The sequence below is a fragment of the Cebus imitator genome, unplaced genomic scaffold (genome assembly GCF_001604975.1).
Source record: "Cebus imitator isolate Cc_AM_T3 unplaced genomic scaffold, Cebus_imitator-1.0 Scaffold334, whole genome shotgun sequence".
Taxonomy (NCBI): Eukaryota; Metazoa; Chordata; class Mammalia; order Primates; family Cebidae; genus Cebus; species Cebus imitator.
In genome coordinates, this window is record NW_016107649.1 from 1691597 (window position 1) to 1718816 (window position 27220).

At 42.3% G+C, this 27220-nt stretch overlaps 1 protein-coding gene across 7 annotated transcripts in view; it reads right to left on the reverse strand.

Moving 5' to 3' along the window:
* The window catches only part of ADGRF5 (adhesion G protein-coupled receptor F5), a 100197-nt gene that overhangs the window by 43542 nt on the left and 29435 nt on the right, over nt 1-27220 (reverse strand). For 2 of the 7 annotated variants that reach the window (XM_017505154.2, XM_017505155.2), the window contains exons 1-3: nt 24659-24956; nt 9515-9640; nt 2924-2978 (exon numbers count right to left, since the gene is read on the reverse strand). In XM_017505154.2, coding sequence (XP_017360643.1) covers nt 2924-2978; nt 9515-9616 — 157 coding nt within the window. In that variant the 5' untranslated portion in view covers nt 9617-9640; nt 24659-24956. Of the gene's footprint in view, nt 1-2923; nt 2979-9514; nt 9641-24658; nt 24957-27220 lie in introns of those variants that run through there. The other 5 variants (XM_017505158.2, XM_017505152.2, XM_017505153.2 and 2 more) reach the window with 3 other exon arrangements.

Consider the following 27220-nt stretch of genomic DNA (forward strand, 5'->3'; position numbering starts at 1 on the left):
CTGAGATATGTGTGTGTATGTAAATGTGACATACATATGTGATACATATATGTGTAATATAATATTTTGTCCATATTGAACATGTACAGACTTTTATTCTTGTCGCTATTACTTAAAAAGTACAGTACAACAACTATTTACATAGCATTTACATTGCACTAGGTATTATAAATAATCTAGAGATAATTTTAAATATATGCAAGGATGTGCATAGGTTATATGCAAATTTACACAATTTAATATCAGACACTTCGGCATATGCACATTTTGGTATCTGAGGGGTTCCTGGAACCAACCCCTTAGATGCCAAAAGAAGGACAACAGTATACACACACACACACACTCACACACACACGTATACATATATACACACACATGCATGTATACACACACATATATGTATGTGTGTATATATACACACATATAAATTCAAAGGGACAGTTAGGTTACGTAACTGACCAGTCACTTGGGTAGAAATTCATGGTGTGCTGAGAATAAATATAAATATTGATCCCATCTTTAAAGATGATTCTATTCCAAATGCTAAAGATTTGGTCCGGTGACTCAAAAAAAAATTCCTGACCTAATTTTTTTTTCTTTTAGAACCTTTGTCTCCCTGTGACATCCAGGCTTCAGAAAGGGGGAATCGCACCGTGAAAATCAGAGCTCAGTTCTAACACCTCGCTTAACGAACACACCGAGCAGAACGCACAACTCCATGTGGCGTCCTGTTGAAGGTAACGTTTCCTGTGGCTTCCTTTCATCATTTTCCTGGAGAGTCATCTTCTTAACTGCAACTAACATTCTGGATATCTGGGGCCCAGTGCCTGGGCCTTTCTATGGCCATTTCTTACTTCCGCAATTTTGTAAAAGTACCAAGGTCAATCCATCTTTTGCAGATGATAGGTTGATTCATTAACACTTCCCAAATGACTCTAGCCGCCTGAGAACACAGAGGGCCATGTATAATAAATAAAAAACATGTTTTCATGGTGATTTAATGTCATCATGATTGTTTTTAATGAAATCACACCTGGAAAAATTTTGGAATATCAAATCCTTAGATGTAGAAATGGTTTCCTCCCCAAGGGCTACCCTCTCACAATGTCACCATGAGTCATAAACAGCCTGGCTCAGAAGAACAGGAAGACATTCCTTTTACAGCTGTAGTCACCCACTGCTCCTGAGGAAGCTGGCAGCCTGAGCCCTAGAAGAACCTGCCAGAAGCCTGGAGCTGCAATTCAGTGGCTAGTAGTTTGATTTTAAAAGGCAAAAGTCTTTCAAAATAGCAAATAAGCACATTCCTGGCTCTGTTCCTGTCATAGGGTGCAGAAAAGTTTAAGGGTTTGTCAGGATGGAGTAGAGATAATGATACCTGTTTTAGAGCATGGAACATACAGATTGTGCTATAGGCCACTTCAAGGAAGGAGGGAGAAAGGGAGGGTGGATCCCACAGGGCTAACAAAACGAAGGCTGAAATAGAAAAGAAAAGAAGGGGAAGAGAAAGGGAGAGAGGAAAACCAACAGTGGTATGATCTTCCCATCAGTATTTTAAGAGGTTAATAAAATGTGGTCAAATTCTCATTTCAAGCACTGGACACTGCACTGTGAAAGGCTCTAACAGATGCCTCCACTCCGACCTCAGGGTAACCCTGCCTTCTTGGGCAACCTACTATTTCTTTTAGACTGACTAGATGAAGTCACACATGCCTGAAGAAATGATTCCATCACAATGTGATAGGGTAAAACATTTTTCTTTCTAGAAGGTTGGTACGGCCACTCAGCCAGCAGACACTTCCCAATAGGAATTGAGAAAGGTGTAGCTGTAACGTGAATGTTCAAGTGCTTCATCTGTTTGCTCACTGGTTGAGAAAGAAACTGGGCTTGATGCCAGGCTACAGAGATAAGGAGAACTCAAGTAAGTGCTCCTCTACTGGGGGTGGCAAATAGGAAGTAAAATAATTACAGTGCTTTGGGACAAATGTTGTGAATGGATAAGTGTCAAGGGAAATGGGAACCCAGGAAAAGCAATCCCTGATGCTCTGGGGAATGGATGGGAGGCTTAACAGGGCCGGAGTTCATAGACCTTGAGACTTCAGTGGGAGTCTCCCAGGTAAACAAAGGGTGACGACGGGCAGGGTGTTGATGCAGTGAAAGGGAACAGGAGATCAGGTGGGAAATGCATGGAAGGCCTGGTGAGTCACGAGCAGATGATTGGCTTTTAGTTCCAAGGCCAAAGGAGACCATGAAGAGTTCTAGGGAGGGAAATGACAGGATCGGATCTGTGCTTTTGAAGGGCTGCTGTGCTGGGAGCATGAGTATCGGTCCTGGGAACACCCAGCCTGCAGTTGTTCCCTGACATCTGCGCAGGGTCCACCCAGGATGGGATTTGAAGGTGGCTGTGTCAGTATTCACAGCTCTTCACCTGCCTCTAACTCTCCAAAGGGCTGAGTCTTGTATTTTCTAGACCACCGCTTTAGAGGCAGGTGGGAAAATTGGAGTGGGAAACAGAGGAGGAGGACTTGAGCCTTGTGGTTAGATTGCTTCAAAAGATAAAGTCCTGAGTGAAATAACTTTTCTTGTAAAGGCAAAAAGAAAGGCTTCTGGATGCTGGGCAGAGAGGTAGGCTCTTTGGTGACACAGGAGAGCAGCTGAGGAGAGAGCTACAGGAAAATCCTAGGAATGTGAGGAACGGTGATGGTGATGGGGAGGGAAGGGAGTTCTTACATGTTGCTATGACCCAGTTACTGTCATCTGGTAGAGAATGGAGCTTCCTAGTAATTACTTTTGCAAATCACGCTGTACTATATGACCCTGATGCCCTTGGAGACTGAATTATGTATGCTACAATGTTTTAAAAAGTTGCAACACATATCATTTGAGCAGGCTTATAAAAGAGATTGCCAAGCCAGAGTTTACATACCGGCTGGTTTTTGTCTCAGTGACTCTTCACCAGCTAGTTCCTGTTCATGAAGACTCTGAAAAGAACATTTGAGAAAGTTGTTAATGCTAGAGAAGTCTTTTCACCATGGTTCCCTGCTTAGATAGCCCTAAATGTTGGAGCTGAGCTTAAGGCTGCAGATTTCGGGTCAGCACCATGTGCCCCGTGGATGCCAGGCAACTGCAATGAAATGGTTTGGAAAATGAAGTAGAGTTGCTACTGTAGTGTGACCTAGGAATTCATTTTTTTTTAGACCAGTCTCTAGAGCAAGAGCAGAAGAAATCACCATATCTGACTTTCTCAGAGTTCCTATAGGTTGAATCCTCTCAAGAAATATAAATGATTATAATGTTCTAAACTTGTACTTTCTGCCTGACTCGAACGATGAATCATCCCAGTGACCTTCAAGACAAGTCTCACGACCTCCTTCTTAGCACTCAGCCTGTCCCCACCTCAATTTTTCTGCTGTAGTAGGGCTCTTTAACCATTGAGTGTGCTTAGAAATTATTTCTTCTGCTTCTGATCCTTTTTCTCCTGGATGGTTCTATTGCTGGTTTCTGTAGTAGGAACTAAGAGAGCCTGCCCTAGAGTCAGACTGCCTGGGTACAACAGTGTGCCACTTACTCTATGGCTTTGTGACTTTGGAGAAGTTACATATTCTTGCTGAGCTTTAGGGTTTTATTTTTCCTGTACCATGGGAATAATAACAGTATCAACTTTATAGGATTGTTATGAGAACTAAGCAAACTACAGTATGGCATACAGTGAGCTCTTAATACAGTTTAGCTATTAAGACACCGTGCTGTGACTAAAAGTAAGGACTCTGCAGACATTGAGTTCAAATCCTAGCTCCATCATAAAATTACTGTGTGACCTTGGGCAAATTAGCTAACCTTTCTGTGCCTCAGTCCTTACCTACCGAATGCAGATGAATATAGCTTATCACAGAACGTTGTTGCGAGAACCAAATGTTTAATTGATGCAAAGCACTGACAGTAATTTTGGTTATATGGCAAATGCTATTCGGAGAGGGGTCATCAAGGTGTTCTGGGGCATCATGCTGCACCTGCCACCTGGTGCACTTCTGTGAAGTTCATCTCCTTCATCATGTAGTTTTTTTGTTAAAGAATAAGCATTGATCACTTTCACTCATGGGCTCACCACCAGTTCTGCAGCTGGTAACAGAGCCTATCCCATACCTTGACCTGACATGGATTTCCTAGCTCGTCCCTGCCTGCCTGCAAGTTTTCCTGTGATGTGCTTTCCACCTCAAACTCCCTTCACACTCCACAGAAAAGCCCCGCCTCTCTGAAGTCTCCCAGATAACCCCTGCCCACAGAGATCTGTGCTTTACCACAAACTCTACATGTCCATGACCGCCACCTGGGGCAGAGCTCATTCTGCCATCAGGGTTGTCTACCACTATTTTCTAGGTATCTCACATCATCACAATGACAAACATAATACTTCCTAAGATGTATTTAACATCCTGTGCCGGGACAATCTAAGAGGTAGATGCTGTTATTATCCACCTTTCACTAATAAGAAAGTACAGGCACAGAGAGGTCCAGTAACTTGCCTGTGGTCACACAGACTTCAATGGCAGAGCCAGGATTCAAACCCAGCCAGCTCCAGAGTCTGCACTTGTCGACATAGGCACTGCATCACCTTATCAGCAGAGACCTGGGAAACTGGCTTTGTCTCAGAGAGCCGGTCTCTCTACCCAGCACTGCTTCTCTCTCTGTCTCTATAACCTCTTTCTATTCCCTCCTCCGTTCCAGTTAATAGTTCCCTTGGCTGGTCTCCCTCCTCTTACTAAGTTACATTTTTAGGAAAAGATCAGAAGTCAGCAATTTACCACTCAATGTTAGGTTTACCTGCTCCCCTTGCTGATGCCCTTAGGAGGTACTGGTTGAGGAGTGTATTAAAGTCAGTAGGAAATGGGGAGGGACTATGCACTTGATAGTTCATAAAAGTTCTTGAATAAATTAATAGAGGAATGATGGATGATGATTGGAATTTCAAAAGCCCAGTTGCTGCTTTATTTACAGGGAAGTTATTTTAGAGGTACTTGAATGCAGGAACTGAAGGTGCAAAGTCAATGTATAGGGCTGGTTCCGGCCCAGCTTCTCCTAGAGAATGCTTTGGCTTTGTTCCCAGGCAAAAGGAAGGTTCTCCCTGCTTTCCTGCCTCCATCCTCTCTGGTGCCTGGTAGGGAGGAGGGAGTGGCCACTGGGAGCTTTCTCTGTTCACACTTCAAGGCAGCAGTAAGAGGACTCAGTTAGCACAGGAGAATATGACCACCAGTGGTCACCTTTGGGCAGCTCTCCCAGGTCGAGTTTTCATTCTCTCTGCTTTCAATAGGACTAAAGCATTGAGGTCTTGCCTCTTGTCTTGTCAGTTACGTGTTAAAATCAAGGTATATTTCAGTTCTTTCATGCAGCAATTCTCTCATCTCTCTGTGAGAATAGGATCGCTTGTCTCCACTGCCCCCAGTGTGATTCAGTAGGTCTGGGGTGAGGTGCAGGAAACCACCTTTTCAACCAGCGCATCTGTTGACATGAGTCCATCTTTTGGAAATACTACTTTTTGAAGATTTCCTGAATCTTTATAGTGATCATCTGGAACTTTCAGGGCACATCTTTGCAAAGTGCTGCTTCCACAGCTCACAGCTCTGTTACCTACAGCCTCTTTGTTGTCCAATGAGAACAACTTACTTCTTATTTTAAGCCCTGCAAACATCAGAGATGATGGAGGAAAAAGCACACTGATGGCAATAAAGCCCTCTGAGGAGCTGGTGTGGAGATGGGTTCAAAAGCCCTTGACCATCCCCAGATTCAAGGAGGTACAAAGAGCTGGCTACCAAGTCACAGGACCTGGATTTGAATGGAGCAAATGGTCACACCAAGAACTGAATCCCACAGTCTCAGATTCTCAGGAGAAGTCGTTCACTCCCTCTAATCCTCTGTTTCTTACATTATGAAAAATACTAAGTGCTGAGGCACATCGGGTGCTCAGTGCAGTCTCTGGTTGTGGTGTATGCAGTGTTATCTGCTGGCCTGGACTCACTGGGGACCAGCCTTACCATCCTGAGTCCTCATGTCATCCCAGTTTGGGGAACTGTGGGACTCCAGCACTTGCCTTTTCTCTCACACTTTGGGTGCTGGGTAGAACTCACAAGGGAGCATAGGCTTGCCAGGGCTCCCAGTGCTCGGCAGTGTGTTTACTTCAGACAAGGAAACAGAGCTTCCAATTGGACCTCCCCCTGCCTGCTCCATCTGTGTAAAGGTGTCCAGAGGACTGTCTGATCCACAGTGGACAGTGCTGTCCAGAAGGAATTTCCTGAAGGCCAAGCTTCAGCCGGAAAAGACAAGGTCACCAATTCCAGGAAGTGCCCCACCTGTCGGACATGATGACTTCACACATAATTGTTGTGGCAGTGGGGCAGGGAGCCTGGAGTGGAGGTAGGTAATCAGTCAGGAATGAGAGATGGCTTTTTATTCATGAAGAAGAAAATTCCCAGGGAGCAGGATGGCAAACGAGGTGATAAGCAAAGGATCCTGCTTTCCCAAATCTTACCCCTACTCACTCGAGCCCTGCCGTATACCTGAAACCTCCAATTTAACATCTTTTCTACTGTGTTAGAAAACTGTCTGAGCAAGAGTCCTCTAGCAGTATCTCCTCACGTAAGTATATTTAGAGGGGTTTATTTATATTCAAAGTAATTGCAAAAGCTGCAATTACTTGTGCACCAGCCTAATACTAGAATGTTAAAAATAACTGCAAATTCATAAGCACTTGGGCTCTGTGCTAGTCACCGTGCTGCGGCTTACATGTAGGACATTTAAGCCTCACAACAAACAAATGAAGGAGACATGATTTAGTCTTATTTTATGTGGAGGAAAGAGGCTCAGGGAAATGAAGAAAGTTGACAAAGTTTCAAAAGGTAATGACAGTCAAAGCTGGGCTTCCACTCAGGCCTGATGTCAAAGTTGAGTATGCACAGCCTATAACTCTAAGAGTGGTCACTGGAGCATGAGCCAGGGCACCATGTGTGAAAGCCAACATCCTGGCCCCACCCAAGCATACTGAGCTAAAATCTGTACTTTAGCGAGGTCTCTGGGCAGATCTGTGCACACGTGAAAGTTTGAGAAGCACTGGGCTACATCATCACACTTTAAAAGGCCTTCACCCCACATGTGTATATTCATGTTCATAGGCACATTATTCACAACAGCCAAGAGGTAGAAGCAACTCATGTCCATGGATGGATGAATGGACAAACAAAATACAGTACATATATACAACAGGACATTATTCAGCCTTAAAAAGGGAAGAAATGCTATAATGGATAAACCCTGAGAACAATATGCTAAGTGAAACAAGCCAGACACAAAAAGACAAATACTCTATGATTCCACTTACATGAGGTATCTAGAATCACCAAATTTGTAGACACAGAAATTAGAATAGTGGTACCAGCAGCTGTCAGTGCGGGAGGAAATGAAGAGTTACTGTCAAATGGGTATAAAGTTTGAGTTTTGCAAAATAAAAAAATTATGGAAATTAGTTTTATAATAATGTGAATATACTTAATACTACTGAACTGTATGCTTGAAAATGGTTTTAAGACATTAAATTTTATGTTAGGTGGTTACCACGATTTGAAAAAACCAAGCCCATCACTACACGTTGCATATATATTGCATTTAAGATGGTAGAAGGTCAATCATGGAAACTGAGTGGCAGCTTAGGGCAGTGTAAACTGATCAGGCAGCCTCAAGCACACTTTTCCAATGGGAGTCCTCAGCCTTTGGGTTATATGAAGGCATTATACCTTGAAGGATAGATCTAGCAAGGAAAAGTGGGGTCTTCCAGGAAGATGGAGTTCACATTCCACCAAGAGCCCTTGGAGGTCAGCTTCCCCTGACCAGCCTTCACCACCAGGTAGATGAAGGGGCTTTGCCAGGGCCATCACTAGGAGGGCAGATGTGGCACAGAGGGCAGGCACTGCTGCAGCCAGTAGCACTAAGAAACACTGGAACAGAGCAAAGTTGACCCCATTGCTGAGATAATCTCAGGTCCTGGCTTTTACCTCACCTACCTTGGATAGCCAGAGTTCTGCACTGCTATGTGAATTCGCAAGAAGCTTTAGTGTTTCCCTCCTCTGTTTAGATGGGCAGGCTATTGTGTGTGAGCGTATAGGTTGTACCCTGCATACTGGAGTTTGGAAGAGGTGACACACCATATATATCCCCCAAGTCATGAGAGAAATAAAGAAAAGACAAAGATAACCTAGGTCAAACAATGAAAGAAACAAAAATGGAAATAGGAAGAAAGCGCGTAGCCGGGAAACAAAATCCTAAAGGTAAGATCAAGCATTTTGAAAATGATATCAAATGGTAATAAATGATGCAAATTTACTTGCTTAAGTTTGATTTAAAAGAAAAAAATCAAACACACATTGTTTACAAGGGAATGATAAAGTGGGATATAAAGGCTTAAAAAAATAAAGGACAAAAATCAAACAAGCACACAAACAAAAGCAGACATGACAACTGGAATAGCAGACAAATAATTAAATTATAACATACAAAGTAGGGCAAAGAGGGACATTTTATCATGTTAAAAATGTACCAGTGAAGCTCTAACAACAGTGACTGACAAAAAAATAGAACTGAAACATCTGAAACAAAAAAGTGGAAAATACCATTACAATAAGAGAAATAATAACAGCAAACACTTATATAACATTTATTATGTGCCAGACACTGTTCTAGGGCATCTTAGGGTATAAACTAATTCCATTTTCATAACGATCAAAGAAAATCAGTACTACTATTAGTATCATTTTACAGATGAAGAAATTGAGACAGAGAGAATTACATCAGTCTCCAAAGATTTCCAATGAGGAACATGCCCTTTGATGCAGGGAGAAGTCTAAGTAAGGAATAGCCCGAAAATTTCCGGAATAAGAGGGTACTTGTCCTTCCCTTTACTTACGCTAAACTCTCATTAACTTTCCAAAGACAAAAACACCTGGATAATTTGTCAGCAAAGGTCTTAGATGATGTCTATGGTCCCTTCAGCTGTATCAGTCTGTGATTGAGACACACACAGAGATTAATGTCTTTTGGAGCATGTTCTAGTCTGATAAACCAGTTAGAATGAATCCTTTGAAAACATACATTCTGCTCAATCTTTCAAATCTGTTTTGTTGTTATTGTTGTGAGTTTCACAGACTGGACACCTCAGGCCTACTGATTGCAATCTAGTGAAGGAAGGAAGCCTGGGAGGTTTCTCTTGAAGTTACATTGATGTTCCCTTGACACCACTACTTATTTCAGAGCATAGCAAGTGGTCGCCCAGCAAATACACTGACCTAGGTTTATATTCACCTCTTCTCCTCATTTGCAACATTTTTTCTTATGTTGCAATTATGGGAAGAGTTTTCTTCTCTCCCTAAACGTTTTTCTCCCTAAACTTTTTAAAAGAACCATTGTCATTCTGTAACATTCCCAATAAACTGAGAAATGTGACAAGAAAAATTATAGCAGATATGGGTGTACTCACCAAAGGATGAATAGTAGATTCAGAATTCCAGTTCAGTGTAGCTTTGGAAGAATAAATCACAATAAACATGAGGCACAAGGTGGTTCTCCTTGGGGATTTCATGTCTTCAAGTTTGAGGTGGTTGGGCTGAAATGGAAATATGATGGTTTAGAAATACAGCAATTTATTTCTTAATCAAGGAAAGAACTCTCAAGCCCTGTCTTGAAGGTCATCCTACACGAGAACCTTTTCAATAGAGAGAGAAAAGGAAGGAGGAGCACGAAGGAAATAACTTAGCATTCTCCGCCCAGACCTTTGGGTGATGATCATGTTAGGATAACGGGGGTTGAGAGGCTGAGAATGGTACATGTAAACAGGAAAAGGTAGCAGATGCATGTGTAAGAAATATTTTAAACACTGTCATCTAGTACACATAAGTTATGAACAAAAAAACTGAATAGGGAACACTTCAGTTTTGCTACATGCAATGTACTTTGGTATTTTCAATTCTATCATAAAGTATCTTACCCCATTTTTAATTTAATTCTGGTAGCAACCCACTGAATGGACTTAATGACCCATATTAATAGACTGATCCATTAGTATGAAAACTGCTGGACTTGGTTATAAAAATGTAAGTTGTATCTTATAGTATCGTTTCATATTATAATGCATACTATGGAATATTAGTATCATTATATATCTCATCTTATTCACTGATTGTTTTTAAATTTTTCATTTTATTTTATTTCTATTTTTTGAGACAGGGTCTCACTCTATTGCCCAGGCTGGTCTTGAACTCCTGGCCTCAAGCAATCCTCCTGCCTCAGCCTCCCGAAGTGCCAAAATTACAGACGTGAGTCATCATACCTGGCCTTATGTATTGATTTTTGAAAATTCCCTTTATAATGCTGATGATAACAGCTTCTTGGTGACCAGATTAATCATTCTTGCATTTAAAAAGTATGGCGTCACATGGAATAATCTCGACCCTAAAAGGTCTGGGGACCAAGGCAATCTACTTTGTGCACACTCCTCTCCTAATGGCTTTTCTATGCCCATGTGTTGTTGTCAAAAGAATGCTAGACTAAGGGACACAATGTATGGTTAGGATCCGGGATTACTAGAAACTGTGTCCTTGTGTAAGTCATTGTCTTCTCTGAGTCCAAGTTTGCCCGTCTCTAAAATGGAAATAATTGTACCACCCCTAATTCTCTCTCACAGTTTTCTGAGACTCAGATGAGATTAAAGACCATGAAGAACTCCAGAAATGCAGGCTGCAATAATTATTATTCTGATTGTCAATATAATCCAGAAAGCAACCATCCAGAAGGGAAGGCTTTGGCTGCATTGTTGCAGGGAGCACCAGGAAAGCATGGCCAGGATAACACACTGATGATAGGCAAGGTTTACATGCCAGGGAAAATCGTATTTCAATCGCCAGCTGCCAATGGCCACCTTTTCCTCTTCCTCAGTGGAAAACTGGAAAACCGATCCAATTTGCAAATTTGACAATCAAACACATTTTTTAAATTCTGAAACTCAATGGTTTGGGGGAAATGCTTTGCACTTTAGGTTATAGCAATTGTTTAAGACCAGATGCCTCTGCTGTGGGGAAATCAAAGCAATGCCCTGCTTAATTTTCTATTGGAAGTTTTCTCTCCCTTATTGAAAGATGGTGTGACTTTGTGGGTATTGAACAGGCTAATATAGAATGAGTCAGGTATTTGAGAGGCAAAATAGTTTTTTCAGGCTCCAACCTAGTACGTCATACTAATTGGTTCCCTACCTAGGCAGTTAATCAAGGAGAAGAGACTTAGTAACTGAATAGTTAATGAGCCTCCCTTCGAATCTGATAACCCAGGAAGGACTCACATACTAGAAGGACTAGAGCTGGCTCCATATCTTTCTACAGTTTCCCAATGTCAGCAGTGCATCCTTTTGTTTGGTCAGAGTTAGCAAGAATTCCAATGTTCCCAAACAGTCATGTCTGGCCCTTTGTATAGGCCATTGGCCAATACTGTCCCCATCTTCCCCCACCCTCTGCCTCTGCTGAGACAATTTTGGATAAATTAACATCCTTATTTATGTTGACTCATTTGTTGACAACAAGATCACAAGCCAAAAGAAATGGAGATGTAGGAAGGACCCCACCACGGGGAGGAGGGTGTTCTCTGGATGCAGAAGGTGACATACAGTCATCAGTTACACAGCAAAGGTCAAGGATTCTTCAGTCAAAAGAAAGGTGAAAGCCACTACGTTGAAAGAAAGAAAATAGTCAACATATTTGACAACCAGTATGGCATGGACCTGAACTATGGGAACAGAGATACCAGCTGAAATTCACCTCAGCTTTAGGGGTTGCTGTCACACCTGGATAGAGACCTGAAGACAAACTTTTCTTTAGCCCACATCATTAATCGTACAAACCTTCCAGCTCACAGGTATCTGTACCTGTAAGGAAGCAAGTAAAAACCGTATAACCTAGGCAATGGGGGGAAAAATCCTATATTCAAGGCAATTTGTCTTCAGTGGGGCCCCTCTATTGCTAAATTCCCTAAAAGTTCATATTTCTTCTAAAATTCCTGGAGTAAATGTCAGACAAAGACTGTGAGACAAAGCGAGAAACAGAGGCAGAAAGAGAAAGAATATGAACAGATGTCATTCCCAATCTCCCTCTATTTTTAAATTAAAATCTAGGATGCTCTCTACTAAAACTCACCAACCTGTGTGAGCCAGCTATTTCTTAGAAAAGCTGGGAAATATGACCTAGCCCTCAGTATTAACCTTGTGGCTATGAGCAACTTCCTGGTCTCTTCTGAATCCATTTTCCTGTCTGTGAAGTTAGAAGAGAGGGAGAGGAAAATAAAGCACAGCCTGACATCATATGCCAGGAATATGTCATCAAGGTTCTCAGCAACACTGCACCTGGAGGATGAATGGTCTGGGTTCCTTGAAGCCACCATTAATGACGTTCTCTTGCAGAGTGATTTGTGCACCAGGAACCTTCACTGTGGAACTGGCCTGTTCTCACATCTCTTAGAAACAGCCAGTGCTGGCTGGGTATGGTAACTCATGCCTTTCAATCCCAGCATTTTCAGAGCCCAGGGAGGGAGGATCACTTGAAGCCAGGAGTTCAAGACCAGCCTGAGCAACAAAGTGAGATCCTGTATTGTACAAAAAAAAAAATTTTTTTTAATTAGCTTAGTGCAGAGGCATGCACCTAGCTACTCAGGGGTCTGGGGTGGGAAGATGGCTTGAATCCATGAGCTGTGGAGTTCAAGCCTGCAGTGAGCTATGATTTTACCATTCTAGTTAAGCCTGCACCACAGAGCAAGACCCTATCTCTCTAAAAGAAAAAAAATAATAAATAAATAAACAATAAGAAAACAATCAGTGCTTAAGATCAACTCTTCTGTTAGAAATCCGTCATCAGCCCTGAGATCAGAAAACTCGGCCCAGAAAGAGCTAAGTGTAGCTCTTTCTAGGTAGGTAGGAGCTGAATCAGTCAGAACTCCAAGAGATCTACCAATGATTCTCAAAATTTTAGCCAATTGGAGCAACCACGTATGATAGGATTATGGGTAATAACTGCTGGTGTGAGAATGACTGTAGGAGCCCAGCCTTAAGGGGTGCTCACTATGTTCTAGACCTGCTGCTGAGAACAGGAGCAAGGGTTATGCAAGGGTTATGCCGTCTAACCCTCTCAAGAAGCCTCTGATACTATTAAATTACCCCCACTTTTCAGATATGGAAAACAGAAGCTTAGATGGATGACTAATTCACTGAGACCACACAGCTGATATATGGTAGTGGCAAAATTAGAAACAAAGCAGTCTATTCCTCTGAGAACAAGGTGCCATTCGAGCTAAGAGATCTTCTTGGTGGGAAATTAACCAGCACTTTGGGAGGCCCATGTGGGTAGATCATCTGAGGTCAGGAGTTCAAGACCAGCCTGACGTGAAACCCCGTGTCTACTAAAAAAAATACAAAAAATTAGCTGGGAATGGTGGCAGGTGCCTGCAAACCCAGCTACCTGAGAGACTGAAGCAGGAGAATCCCTTGAACCCAGGAGGCAGAGGTTGCAGTGAGCCGAGATTGAGCCATTACACTCCAGCCTGGGCAACGAGTGAAACACCATCTCCAGAACACAAAGAAAAACTTTATAGACACCTGACCAGGCAACTGGAAAGAAACTTCTAGCCTCACTTTGCCACTAATTAGCTGTGTAATGTGGGGCAAGTCACTTTATCTCTCTGAGACTGTTTTCTTATCAGTAAAATCCAGGGGTTTGACTGCACTCAATGATTTCAAAATTGGGATGCAGGAGTTGGTTTCTTCAAGTCTTCTATTACTATTCTAAAAGTCTAAAATTCTTCAGTCATTTCTACTCAAATGCAGCCTCATTCAGGTTAACTTCTGAGACTGACTGTAACTATCTTGCATTTATCCCCCTACCTCTGACTTACTACACAATCCAGGCTTTCACTGCCCCTCATGTATGCCATAGCAATGGCCTCCTTTCTTTATTTGTCTGCTGTCTCTCTACAGAGATGCAAAATTGATTTTCCTCAAGCACTCTTCTCACAACATTCCCTTTTCAATTTTTCACTGCTTTCAGAATAAAGGAAATCACTTTCACTGATCCTTAAGGTTCTCCTTAAGGATCAGTGAAAGTGACTTTATAAGAGTGAGCATATGTAATAAACATCTCTAATATTTTCACTACCAAAGTCAGTTGCTTTTTCATACGCTAAAATAGTGCAAGATATTTTCCAGTGCTCATGCGAAAGTAAAAATGCCAAGTCAATCTTTGAGAGTTAATTTTGGGGGTGGACAGGAGCAATTACTGTCAAACAATTTTCCTGTGTTTGGGAAAATCAAAATAATCCTGCCATTTATTTGTTTTAGGAATCCTCATCTTTTTCTGTCCCTTAGCCCCAGAACAATCACTGCATATTCAGATTCTATCCATCCTTCAATGTCCAGGCAAAGGGCTTCCTCGCAGATGAAGGTTTCCGGATCTGTCCAGTTATAAATAGTCTCTACTTCCCCTGAATACCTACACACACTTAGTCTAGGCCCTTAGCCTTCCTGCTTGTATTATATTTATGGTTATAAATATTCCATGAAGTAAAACTATTTATTCCTTTACTCCTCTATTCGTTTGTGTATTCCTTTACTGGAAAAACATTTATGAAGTCCCGTTACATGTTAAGAGTTCTACTAAGTGAAGGGGAAGTAGCAGTAAACAAGACGATGGACCCTGTCTCCATGAAGCTTGAAGTCTAATAAAGTGGATGAACATTATTGAAGAATAAGTTACTCAATTCATTGTTTAACTGTGGCTGTGAAAGTGCTACCAAGAAGAATAATCATAATATTAACATTTGTTGAGGACTTACTATGTGCCACGCACTAAACTCAGCACTGACATTATTAAATCACTTAATCTTTACAATCCTAATGGGGTGGTTTTAGCATGATATCTAATTAAAGGGCATAGATCTAGTATAATATAAAGTTAACTGAGCCACTGAGTGGTTAAATATTTTGCCTGTGATCATACAGCTGGTGAGTGTCAGAGCCAGGATTTGAACCTAGAAAGTCTAACTCCAGAGCTTATTCCCTGAACCATTATGCTGAACTGTTTACAAACGTCTGTATCAAAAGGACATGACTTAGTCTTAGGGATTTGTGGAAGATATTCCAGGGGAAGTATTTAATTGAGTCAAAACCTGAAGCATAAGTTGGAGTTAGCTAAAAACGACAAGGGAGTTTGGAAGAAGGGGAAGGAGATGGTTCTAGGTGGAAAAAAAGATCATGTGCAAAGACCCTGAGGTGAAGAAAGAGCATGAGACATTTGAAGAACTGCAATCAGGCCAGAGTGGCTGGAACATGAAAAGAGAGCAGGTGAAGGGTACAAGGCAGAGCTGGTGAGGTGAGCAGAGGCCAAGGTGGGGAGGACTTGTCATTGCAACTAAAGGATTAGGTAAGATTGATTAGGGAGGCAATAGAGAGACTAGAGAAGGCAGCCTAGGAACAAATCCCCCAGAATTCTAACAATCAAATGTCCAGTTGAGAAAGACGACCAGGCCAAGACTATTGGAAATTGTGGAGTCCTAATTAGGGAAAAAGAATCAGGCTGGCAGGACCAGGTGAAAGCAAAAGTATAAAGCAGATAAGCTATAAATCTGCCTTTCTTCATGATCCAGAACACATAGCCTTCCAGTGCAAATAACTCACAATCTTCCTGTGCCCAACTTATGATCAGACTCTTGCCTGATTAAAAATAATGCAAGTTAGCTCCCTGCAACCTTGGCATTGTCAGCACTACACAAAGCCCTCTTCAGCACACAATAGAAGCAACATTCTATAAAACCCCCAGCAAGGCTGTGTCTTGTTGCAGTCAGCTCCTTTCTGCTGGCCTGCCCGTTGCATCCTTGCAACGTATTTTCATACTTTTTCTGATAAATCTGCCTTTCTTTTCCTACAACTGCCTCAGTAAATTTTTCTTAGTGCTCCTGTCACCAGCTCTAAAGAGTCGCTAATCACCTGAGACAGGAAGGAAACCAGAGAGGCAGGAACAGGGGGCAAACAAGGCTAGTTGAGAATCAAGGAAACCAGGGAAAGTCAAGTTTTAAGAAGGGGGCCAGGTGCGGTAGCTCCCGGGATTACATGGGATTACATGCCTGTAATCCCAGCACTTTGGGAGGCCAAGGCGGGTGGATCACCAGGTGTCAGGAGTTTGAGAGCTGCCTGGTCAACATGGTAAAACCCCATCTCTACTAAAAATACAAAAATCAGCTGGACGTGGTGGCGGACACCTGTAATCCAAGCTACTCAGGAAGCTGAGGCAGGGGAATTGCTTCGATCCAGGAGGTGGTGGTTGCAGTGAGCCAAGATCACACCATTGCACTCCAGCCTGGGTGGAAAGGTTGAAATTCCATCACCCTCAAAAAAAGAAGGGGATGGTCAACTATGTCCAGTGATGCCGAGAAGTCCATTAAGGAGGAGATTGATATTGCTCATTGGATTTGGAGACATGGTATGCTCTTAGCAAAGAAAATCCCATTGGGATGTTTGGATGGAAATTATATGGAGAAGAGTTATAAAGTGTCTGAGGGATAAGGACTTGGAGATGGTGAGTACATGAAACCTAAGAAATGTGTTTGCAAAATGAAGGAGAGGGTGAAGGTTCTATCTATATGTAAGCTGCTGAGCTTTCATGTCCATGCAGTAGGTGATGTTATATACATAGCTTCTCTTTAAGAAAGGAACTAATTGTGTTAGTACAATAGCAAGGGAAATCATGCTTCTTACTAAACCTTGGCCTGTAGCCGGATAACTGGACACAATATTGTAACCTTTGAAAAAAGCCAAGGGCATATAAACTAGTGTCCCCCAAACCCTGTGTTCTGGGATACAGACTATGCTCAGGCAGCCCTTTTGGAAATGTGTACTTAGCAAAATAGAGACTAATTGAATCTGAAAATAGATGAGCACATATAAGCATTCTAATCCTAAAGAATAGAGTTTCTCTTAATGGGGGATGATAGTTGGCAATGCCAACTTTCAGGAGAACTATCATTGCAAATTTTACTGTGATTATTCCTCTGCTCATCTCTATGAGGCATAAAGTTGCAATAAGGATAGAGTGTCATCAGTAGCCACCTCCCAGAACTGTAGAAGTACAAATTAAAAGCCCTTAAGTGTAACTTTAAGAGCCTGCCTTCATAAATCTGTATTTTCAGCTGCAGAGGTGGTGAGACTTATCTTTGCTGACCTTATTTGATTAGATGATTCATCTCTTGCACATGTAGAACTATAAGCTAAATATTTATTTAACACAAACAAGGGACACAATACCAATTAAAGAACTGCCTTGAAGACATTTTTTTTCTATTTAATTTTCTATTGCCTTGAAATCAGGCCCTGCAGAAGCATTGTGTCAGGGAAGCTCAGTATTATCAGATTACAGGGGAACATTTGTTTGTATACAATGGGATCAAGTTTTCCAAAACACACTGCACATGTGGGCAGTGTTGATAACCTTTTATCCATCTTTCCTTGTTGTAAGTCACTGAGGAGCTTAGCCTTTAAGCAAGAGATTGCCATCTGTATGAAAACATTGAGTTCCTAACTCTGCTCTTATCTAGTCTATCTTGCATTAATTCACCATGTGGAGGGGTTTCCCTAAGCCCTGGCAAAACAATGCCAGGCGTGCATTCCAATTGCAGATGGAGGGAAGCCCTGTGGAGTGGGTCAGTTTGTTCTTTTTTTTTTTTTGAAAGGGAGTCTCACTGCAATGCCCATGATGGAGTGCAATGGTGTGATCTCAGCTCACTGCAACCTCTGCCTCCCAGGCTCAAGCGATTCTCCTGCCCCAGCCTCCCGAGCAGCTGGACTACAGGCACATGCACCACTATGCTGGCTGATTTTTGTATTTTTAGTAGAGACAGGGTTTCACCATATTGGCCAGGCTGGTCTCAAACTCTTGACCTCAAGTGATCAAACCATCTTGGCCTCCCAAAATGCTGGGATTACAGGCATGAGCCACCACACTCAGCCCAGTGTGCTCTATACCCAAGTGTTATGGGAGAAAATTTGGCAGAGCTCATTTTACATTAGGTTGTTTATATTAGGTTGTTCTCAAGCCTTAGAGTTCTATGGTTCTACCACATATTAGGTAAGATCTAAAATAATACTTGAATATTTTAATAATAATAATAATGATGGACCAATCATAACAGTATCTGTCCACTGTGCAGGAGCAGGGAGTGGGGGTCTCCTGCTGGGCCAGACCTTAGCAGTATCACTGCTGGATAGTAGGGAAGTCTGTGGAGGATCCCAGGAAAGGGGATAGACGGCTAAAGCAGAGGTGGGGAGGCACCCCAGGGGGTGGGGAGGCACGCCAGGGGGTGGAGGAAGCAGTTATTTGCCACGTGGCTTAAAATATTCCAACATCACAGTAATTGGCAGGGCCACCTTAGCCTGCCCTTCCTCCCTATTCGGCCCCCATCCATTAGTTCCCTCTAAGAAAAGGCTTTGCTGTCCTTGGCCGGTGACTTCTCTTCTAAATCTTCATTTCCTTCTCTAGGGATTTTGTTAGACTTTGACCATGTAATGTGTGCACTACTCCAAATGAAAAAATAAAAGTATTACTGTATCCCGCCTTCTCCAACCTCAAGAAATACAGTACTCTGAGAAGTCCTTCCTAGTTCAGTATTTCCTTGCTCTGGACAGTTTGGCTTTAGTCCTCACCTCATTATGAAAAGTGTTCGGTAAAGGCAAACCTGTAACACTTGCTGCAGTCCTCACTCTCCCTGGCCTGCAGTGGGCACCTGCTCCACTTGTACATGGCCTCCTCCTCTGCAGAGCCCCCTTTCTCTTTCCTGGTTCCCAAGGCCCCTGAGCTTATACCATTTCTCCTTCTATCCTCCCATCCTCATCATCCTGCAACCTCCTCACTGTGCGCCCTGCCAAATACCTCTCCTGAGTCTACAGCTCTTCTTTCTTGACACTTTCTCATAGTGAGCTCGTCCATTTCCATAGTTCTAATTATCAATTTATTTGTGAATTTTCCAAACTGTGTTTCCACCCTCTAACCTTTATGGCATATTGCCTCTTTTCTTGTCCCCAAAGTTATCTCTCCTCTGCATACCTATTTCCCCTCTTTGCTAGATATTAGGCATGTCTTTCCAACTATGTTATTTCCACTTCAATGTAAATTCAGATCATTGAAAACTGAACTTGTCTCCTCTTCCACTGCTCTCTGCTAACCTGTCCCTTCCCAGATTTGCCAACTGCTGGCTTCATTCTCCAGTCTCCCAGGCTCACGGCCTCACAGGTGTCCTTAGACACACAAGCAGTGCAGGAGTAGGAGCAGCAATTTGACCAGGCACTAAATCTTGTTACCTGCTGCTGATGCGCTCAGAGCCCCTCATCGGTTTGGATATTGTCATCTCACCACACTGGCTTGCACGTTGGGCCACCACATTGGTTTGGACATTATCATCTTACCTCTAGATGGTTACAATAATCTCCTGAATGGGCCCCTCCCTCCTTTCTTCCCTGACCAATAATCCAACACAGCAGCAGGGAATTTATTTGCCCAGAACACTATTCTTCCTAAATTGTGGCTGTATCATATTTAAATACTTTAAACATTTGCAAATGCCCAAAGGATATTTAAGCTAATTCGCCAGGCAAGCATGATCACCATGACCTCATGTAAAATGAGCTCTGTCAATTTCTCTCCCATAACACTTGGGTAAAGAACAAACTGACCTGCTTCCAGCTTTTTTTGTACTTTCTTTTGCAAAGTATTGCCATCAATATTAGCAGAAAATATTGATGGAATGATTGCTACCTTGCAGCTTCTTCTCACGTTATTCTTGGCAACTGCTATGCTCTATTTTTGTTTTCTGAGTTTTACTCATCATTTCACGTCTTGCTTATTTATTTGGTAACAACAACAATTGCTCTATCACTTACCAAGCACTTGCTGTGTGCCAGACACTTGCTATATGGCAGGCATTAGGTTAAGCACGACACATGACTAGACTCATTTAATCATTATCACCCCATATCATGAGAACTACCACCATCTCCATTTTACAGATGAGGAAACTGAGCTTTGGCTAAAGAAACACTGAACATTGGCTAAATGAACACACTTGGCAAGTGGTCAAGCTTGCCTCCAAAGTCTCAATTCTGACCTTTCTGGCATATTGCTTCTTTTCTTGTCCTCCCCAAAGATATATCTTTCCACTGCATGCACTGCATTTCTCTGCTCAGCTAGTCATCTGGTCCTGCCATGTGGATCACTTTTCAGCACGGCGTGTTTTTTGTGCATAGCACAGTAATTAGGCATATGGACTCTGAAGTCACACTGCCTGAGATGGAATCCTAACATGCCACTATTTCCCAGCTTTTTGTCTCAGCAATTTACTTAACTTTTCTGGATTGCCCCAACTATAAAATAGGGATTATAATTTTATCTGAGGCATTGAATTATTGGAATAACTAAATGGGTTAACAATTATCTTTATAAATCACTGAGTATGGTTCCTGCCACATAGGAGGTACTTGGTAAATATTGTTTGTTGTTAAAATTTTCAATGAATGTAACTTGCTTTCCATTAAGAGTCTAAGCTGATTAAGAGGAAAGATTTTCTGCCTTTGCAATTCCTCAGCACTTAGCAAGTCACTCCAGAGTAGCTCATTCCACTAGGCTATAGTTTTAAAGATTTCACATTGGTGATTATCTTTCAGGGAATAGGGAAGATTCCAATTATTTTAACCATCATGACCAGAGTCACCCTGTGTGATCTGAAATGCTGAGCTGGTAAGTAACTTATGAATCACAGTGTGCCCTTAGCTAATATGTATATTTAACTCAACCATCCTTCTTAGAGCACATACTCTGCAGAAACTTGCAGGTCCTGGGGAAACCGAGATAAATCCTGAACAGTCCCTGTAGTCCTCTCTCTCAAGAAGACAAACACTGCACTGATGAGATATACTAACTTGAACTATATCCAGAAATGTCAGTGGGGAAAAGGCTGTAGGGAAACATGTTATAATTTTAAAACAGCCATGACTTATTGTCTATTTATATTTAGTTCAACCCAGAAAGTGGCAGCTCATGCAAAGCATAATTAGTATTTCTTTTTTGCTCTTTTTCTTGGGATTGGGATACAACATGACAAAGTGACCTTGAGTAAAAAGTATGATCTGATAGTCATCTGGCATTAGAAGAGCACATCCTGTTTACCTAGAACATTTAATCTGACTTTGTAAAATCTACAAGTCCCAGGAAGTCAACGTATCTATAGTGAAGTCAGTGGGGTTGTTCCAATTTAAACTGGAAAATCAGTGCCATTGTTGGAGGTGTCGGAAATCTCCCCTTCATTCTCACATGAAGATGTGTCTGTTCCTCTGATAAACTGCAGCAGCCAGAATTCTAATGATCTGCACTATTGCTGGTACCTTTGGCCCTAATTTCTTGGCTTCATAAACAGGCATTGCTTCTGCTTCTCAATTTTGCCACTGTATCTCACATAGCCAAGACTCTGTGATTCTCAACCCCAGCTGCATTACAGCATCACGTTGGAGATTAAAATCAACAAACAAACAAAGAAACCAACCATGTCCTGGCCCTATCCTCAGAGATTCTGATTCAGTTATTCTGGCAAAGTGTCTGGACATTGTTTTCTTTTTGTTAAGTTCCTAGGGTGACGCCGATGGACAGCAGGTGATAGAACCTACTAATATCTGGACAAGGCAATAGTTTAGTTCACCTTTAGATTTACAGCAAAATATCTACCAGTAGCTACAAAGCTGACAGAATCCAGACAATCACATTAATTCTCTATTCCATATCATTTTTATCCTCACAGTACCGACAAAAAAATGGGGCTCAGCTGGGCACGGTGGCTGACCCTGTAATCCCAGCACTCTGGGAGGCTGAGGCAGGTGAATCACCTGAGGTTGGGAGTTTGAGACCAGCCAGATCAACATAGAGAAACCCCATCTCTACTAAAAAATACAAAATTAGCCAGGCATGGTGGCATATGCCTGTAATCTCAACTACTCGAGAGACTGAGGCAGGAGAATCACTTGAACCCAGGAGGCAGAGGTTGAAACGAGCAGAGATTGTGCCATTGCACTCCAGCCTGGGCAGTAAGAGCAAAACTCCATCTCAAAAAAAAGAAAAAAGGAAAAAGAAAAAAAAAATGGGGCTGCAAAGACAGCAATCTGGGCTTCTTTTCATCTCAGTCCCTCAAAAAGATTCATTGTGCCATGTAAGGCAAATATATTAACCTGTGAACCTCTTGCTTTTGTATTCCATTAGATGAGAATAAGTTACTTGCTTTATGGTGACATGGTGAAAGAAGAGGCATAAAAGTCTTTTGATAATAAAAGAGTTGCTTATAAATACAAGAGATTGAATGCATAATATTTAGAGGAGACAGATTATTCTCATTAAGCAGACGAGGTGGGAACCCATGTGGTATATTTTTAGTTGCTCCAAAATGTCCCCAAGTGCCCCAAGCACAGTAAGTGAGGTAACTATATTGCAGTCATTGAAACCGCACTCAGTGAGTGGGCAGTGCTCATCTACAGGGCCTCAGTGGAAGTGTGTCATGTGGCTAACACTGTGCATTAGGGCAAAATGATTCATCAGAGTGGCCAGGGATGTGGAGAAGGGACAAAGGCAGGCAAATTTTACAGAATGTCCAAAATCAGCAAGGCCTAATGGCCCTATAGTTTGGGGTGGAGAAACCTTGGAAAGAACAAGAAAATATAAAATAGCTAATGAAAGTGTTTGTAATTATCTTTGGATTGGACATTGGCTATTTATACCTTCTTCCCAAAGACTCTCTCTATAAGGTGTATCAACTTGTTCATAGTGATGTTTTCTTTATTTGCTTGTCTCTTAACAGTTGGTGGGGAGGGGAAGGCCACCTTTCTACAGAAGACTAAAAGAGAAGGAAAATGAACCCATTTGTTAAATGCATTTATTATCCACTGAATAAAAGGACAATCTCGCCTACCCTCACTCTATCTTCTCTGCGTCAATCACTTTAACTGTCAATCTAGCTATTATCCATCTAGTTAATTTTCTGTTATTTTATTTTCTCTTCTTTCATTTCTATAATAAGAAAGCCTTCAAGGGGAAAGCCCAAATTGCTAATTGGCAAATCTAGAATTTAATCCTTAGGAGATTATTAATATTATTAATTGTCAAAGCCAAAACCAACACAAAATAATAATGGTAAAAATAAGTAAAATTCTTTTAGACATTTCTAAGAGTTAAAAGAGCTATTTATGTTTCCCATGTATCCTTTTATTTTTTCACTGAATGGAAGGAGTTTAGGATCATCACATGAACTTGACCATGTGAGAATTTATTGTAGTCCTGTGCCCCAGTTTATCCTAAGAACTCAGAAGAACAGAAAATAAAGCCTTTAACTGGTAACACAAAAAAACAATTGATAGAATAATCTTTGAGCAGAGAGAAAGAGAGTGTATATTGGGGGTGCAGAGCTTGAAAAATAGTTAAGAGAAGGCTGCCTGCAGTGGCTCACACCTGTAATTCCAGCATTTTGGGAGGCTGAGGCTGGTGGATCACCTGAGGTCAGGAGTTCAATACCAACCTGGCTAACATGGTAAGACTCCAACTCTACTAAAAATACAAACATTAGCAGGGCGTGGTGGTGGGTGCCTGTAGTCCCAGCTACTCAGGATGCTGAGGAAGGAGAATTGCTTGAATTCAGGAGGTGGATTTTGCAGTGAACCAATATCGTGCCACTGCACTCCAGCCTCGGTGACAGAGCAAGACTCTGCCTCAAAACACACACACACACACACACACACACACACACACACACACACACAATCTGTTTAGAGATATTCTTTTACAACAAGAATATATTAAAGTATTATTTGTGTGTTTCAAAACTAAACTGCATTGAAAAACAACTACATTAGCCCTTTATGAAAGGAAGAAAAAAGCTATAGTGAAGTGGGATGGCCTGGCTTTCTGAAGTATGAGAAAACGTGGTTTAAGCAAGCCACACATCACAGAGTTCCTCCTTTCAAAACAAGTCTGTCTGGCCATGAAGCCCCAGCACTTTTACTGACCTCCTTCCTAACGCTGACTACAAACTCCTTTCCTCTCAGTCCTGGGTGTGAGGCTGCAGCCTACATTTTACATTTCTAAGGTCACCCCTTGCCCTTTGGAAGGACTCTCCCAGAGCTGAGTGAATATCCAGGGCTCCTCTTGGCAAGAGCAGCAGCTCAGTAGCTCATGAATGCACTGGTTTTCATAGTATTTCCTTGTTTAAGGATGAGAAAACTTGTTTGGAAAAAAAAAAAGTCTGTTATAAAGAAAGTCCTAAAGGATCCCAGCTAGGTGCTTGATACTCAATTTCCTTTAACATAGTCTTGTCAAATAGACCAACAGTCTGCACAATGCTCTTGACTGGACATACTTTATCTTCCTAACGTACATGTCACAGCTATGCAAAAGAAAAGCAGGCAAAGAGGACCTTAAGTGGACGATGCCTTAAGATAAGTAACATCGGAGCCCCTGAGATCTTGCTACAAAGGGAGGCAGAGACAGAACGACAGACCGTAGTAGGAGAAATGTCTTACCTGTCCAGCACTGTGGTTCCCCTGCTGGCTCCCACTCTGATCAGATGCCTAAAATTTTCCCAGTTTCCACTACAGGGCCATTTGTCCCGCAGCCTCCTGGGCAGGGGGCCTCACGCCCAGCGGAAGGAGAACCAAGCAAGACTCATTTCGAGTTTTCAGGCAGGACTGGCAGTTCCGCTCCCACACTCAGCCTCACTGGGGCCTCCCCCAGCTGTGATCCTCCCCCAGCTGTGATCCTCCGAGCCTCACAGAGTCATCCCTGAGAGCCACACTGCTATTTTAAAAACAAAAAGTGACTTCCTGGTCCTCTTCCCCGGATGGCGTGTGCAATTTCCCTCACGCCCATGGGAAGTCCTTCAGATCCTTCTTATCTGGAAACCTCTCCACCAAGTGGACAGACTTGTTTGGCCAATGTCCCTAGTTCTCACTTTCCTTTCTCCAAAGAGAAAAATATCAGAAAAGCAAAACCAGAGCCAACCAAACATGGGTTAGAGCTAATGGGAAGTGCAAGATGCCTGGTTTCAACTTTTAAAAGATGACCACCAAATTAGATTGTAATTTCAGAGTAGAAGGAAAATTAAGACTCTCGATGAATTCTTTGTCTTTAGCAGTGCCAAGAAAGCAGAGAATAAAAGAATCCTTAGAAGAGGAGAGACCTATAGAAGTTGCTTAGTCCTCCCCCGTGGGAGGGCTGTACCTCAAAAATGCCACATTGGAGGCATGTCCAGTTCTCTTAGGTTTCCAGGGAAACTCTGTGAGTGTTTGTGTATCAAACCATCAATTTAGTGGTACTTAAAATACCACTCGATAACACGGATATTTAAAGATAAGGAGATATATGGCAAAGGCCTGGTTGGCAGGCTGCGTTCAGGTTGTCAGGTTTAAAGATGAATTACAGTCAGCTAATTTTTGAACTGGAAGTGACCCCACTGATCCTCATTTTACAAGAGAGAAAACTAAGACCCAAGGAGAAACCTTCCCAAGATCAGAATACAGATGGGGAATGCTGTTCCACTGCCTACTCTGGAGCTCTGCCCACAGAAAGTGTAATGAATGAGGCCTGGCCTGGAATCTGCTTTGGAAATGAGTGCTTCAGGTGAGAGTATACTCAGAATTCTCTCAGTATCTTCAGAGAATTCCTCATAGTATCAAAGAAAGTACTCTGGAGTCACGCTATAGGAACTGACGCTTTAGACCCACCAATTTTATGTGGGCACGTACACATTACTTGACGCTATTGAGGTTCTATTTTGTTTTGTTTTGTTTTGAGATGGAGTCTTGCTCTGTGGTCAGCCTGGAGTGCAGTTGCATGATCCTGGCTCACTGCAACCTCTACCTCCTGGGTTCAAGCAATTCTCCTCCTTCAGCCTCCCAAGTAGCTGGGACTATAGGTGCCCGCCAGCACATCTGACTAGCTTTTTGTGTTTTTAGTAGAAACGGGGTTTTGCCATGTTGGCCAAGCTGGTTTCAAACTCCTGACCTCAGGTGATCCCCTGCCTCAGCCTCCCAAAGTGCTGGTATTACAGGGTAAGCCACTATTCCTGGCCCTGAGATTCTGTTTTATTATGTGTGAAAGTGGGATATTCATAGTGCTGAGTTTATAGACTCTGCTGAAACTCAAGAGGAAGAGTTTAGCAACTGTTCATTGTTCTCTGGAGCACTGGGCTCCAGTGCCTCCAAGCTCGTCCTCTCTCCCACTCCAGCTGCTCTCCCTTCTTGTCGTGCTATCAGCCTGGGGCAAGTCAGCAACCACCAGCAGGACTTAGGCTTGAGATCAGAGTATTTGGGCAAAAAGAGGATGAACTTCAAAATGTTATTATTTCACTTCTAGGTACTGATTCTCAACTCTAGTCTACACCTTGAATTGGTACACCCAGACTTAAGAAACAGCCTGCTGAGGGACGCAGCTCCTGGCAAATGCGGCCTTTTTCCCTGCTTGCGTTTTGGTTGTTGGGTGCAGCAGGCTCTCTAACATGGAATGGGCGTTGTCAAAGTGGCTGTCCCTTTCCTTCCCTGAGGAGCAATTCTTCTCGCCCACAGTTCCCCGCTTGTTGTTAGGAACAGTCTGTGCTTGCTGCACACACATTACAATGAAAACAAAAGCAAATAAAAAAATGGAACCACCATATGGCCTCGGCAGCAACCCAGAATAAACTGTGGATGGAGAGACCCTGTCCTGAAACTGACTGTCACAGGGGCCGTTTTCCTGAATTCTGAAACATTGATGTTGCTGGCTGAACTCAAACCTCTTCAACCAAACTGCAAATGTAGCCAGAGTAACGAATTCATCAGTCATGTTATCTGTTTGTTAATATGAAGGTCTCTCATGGCTGTAGGGTACAGCCAGAGACAAAGCTCCTACTTTCTCAGGAAGAAATTTCAGCACCAAATAAATACATATTTTCCAGCATGTTCCAAGCTGTTTCACTGCTCTTTCTTCTTTCTTCACACGGGTAACGTTTAGTCTCTTTTTAAGTTCCAGGTGTTATTTCTTCCAATGACCCTCTTATTTCTCCCAACCTGAGCCAAGTATTTCTTTTTTTTTTTTTTTTTTTTTTTTTT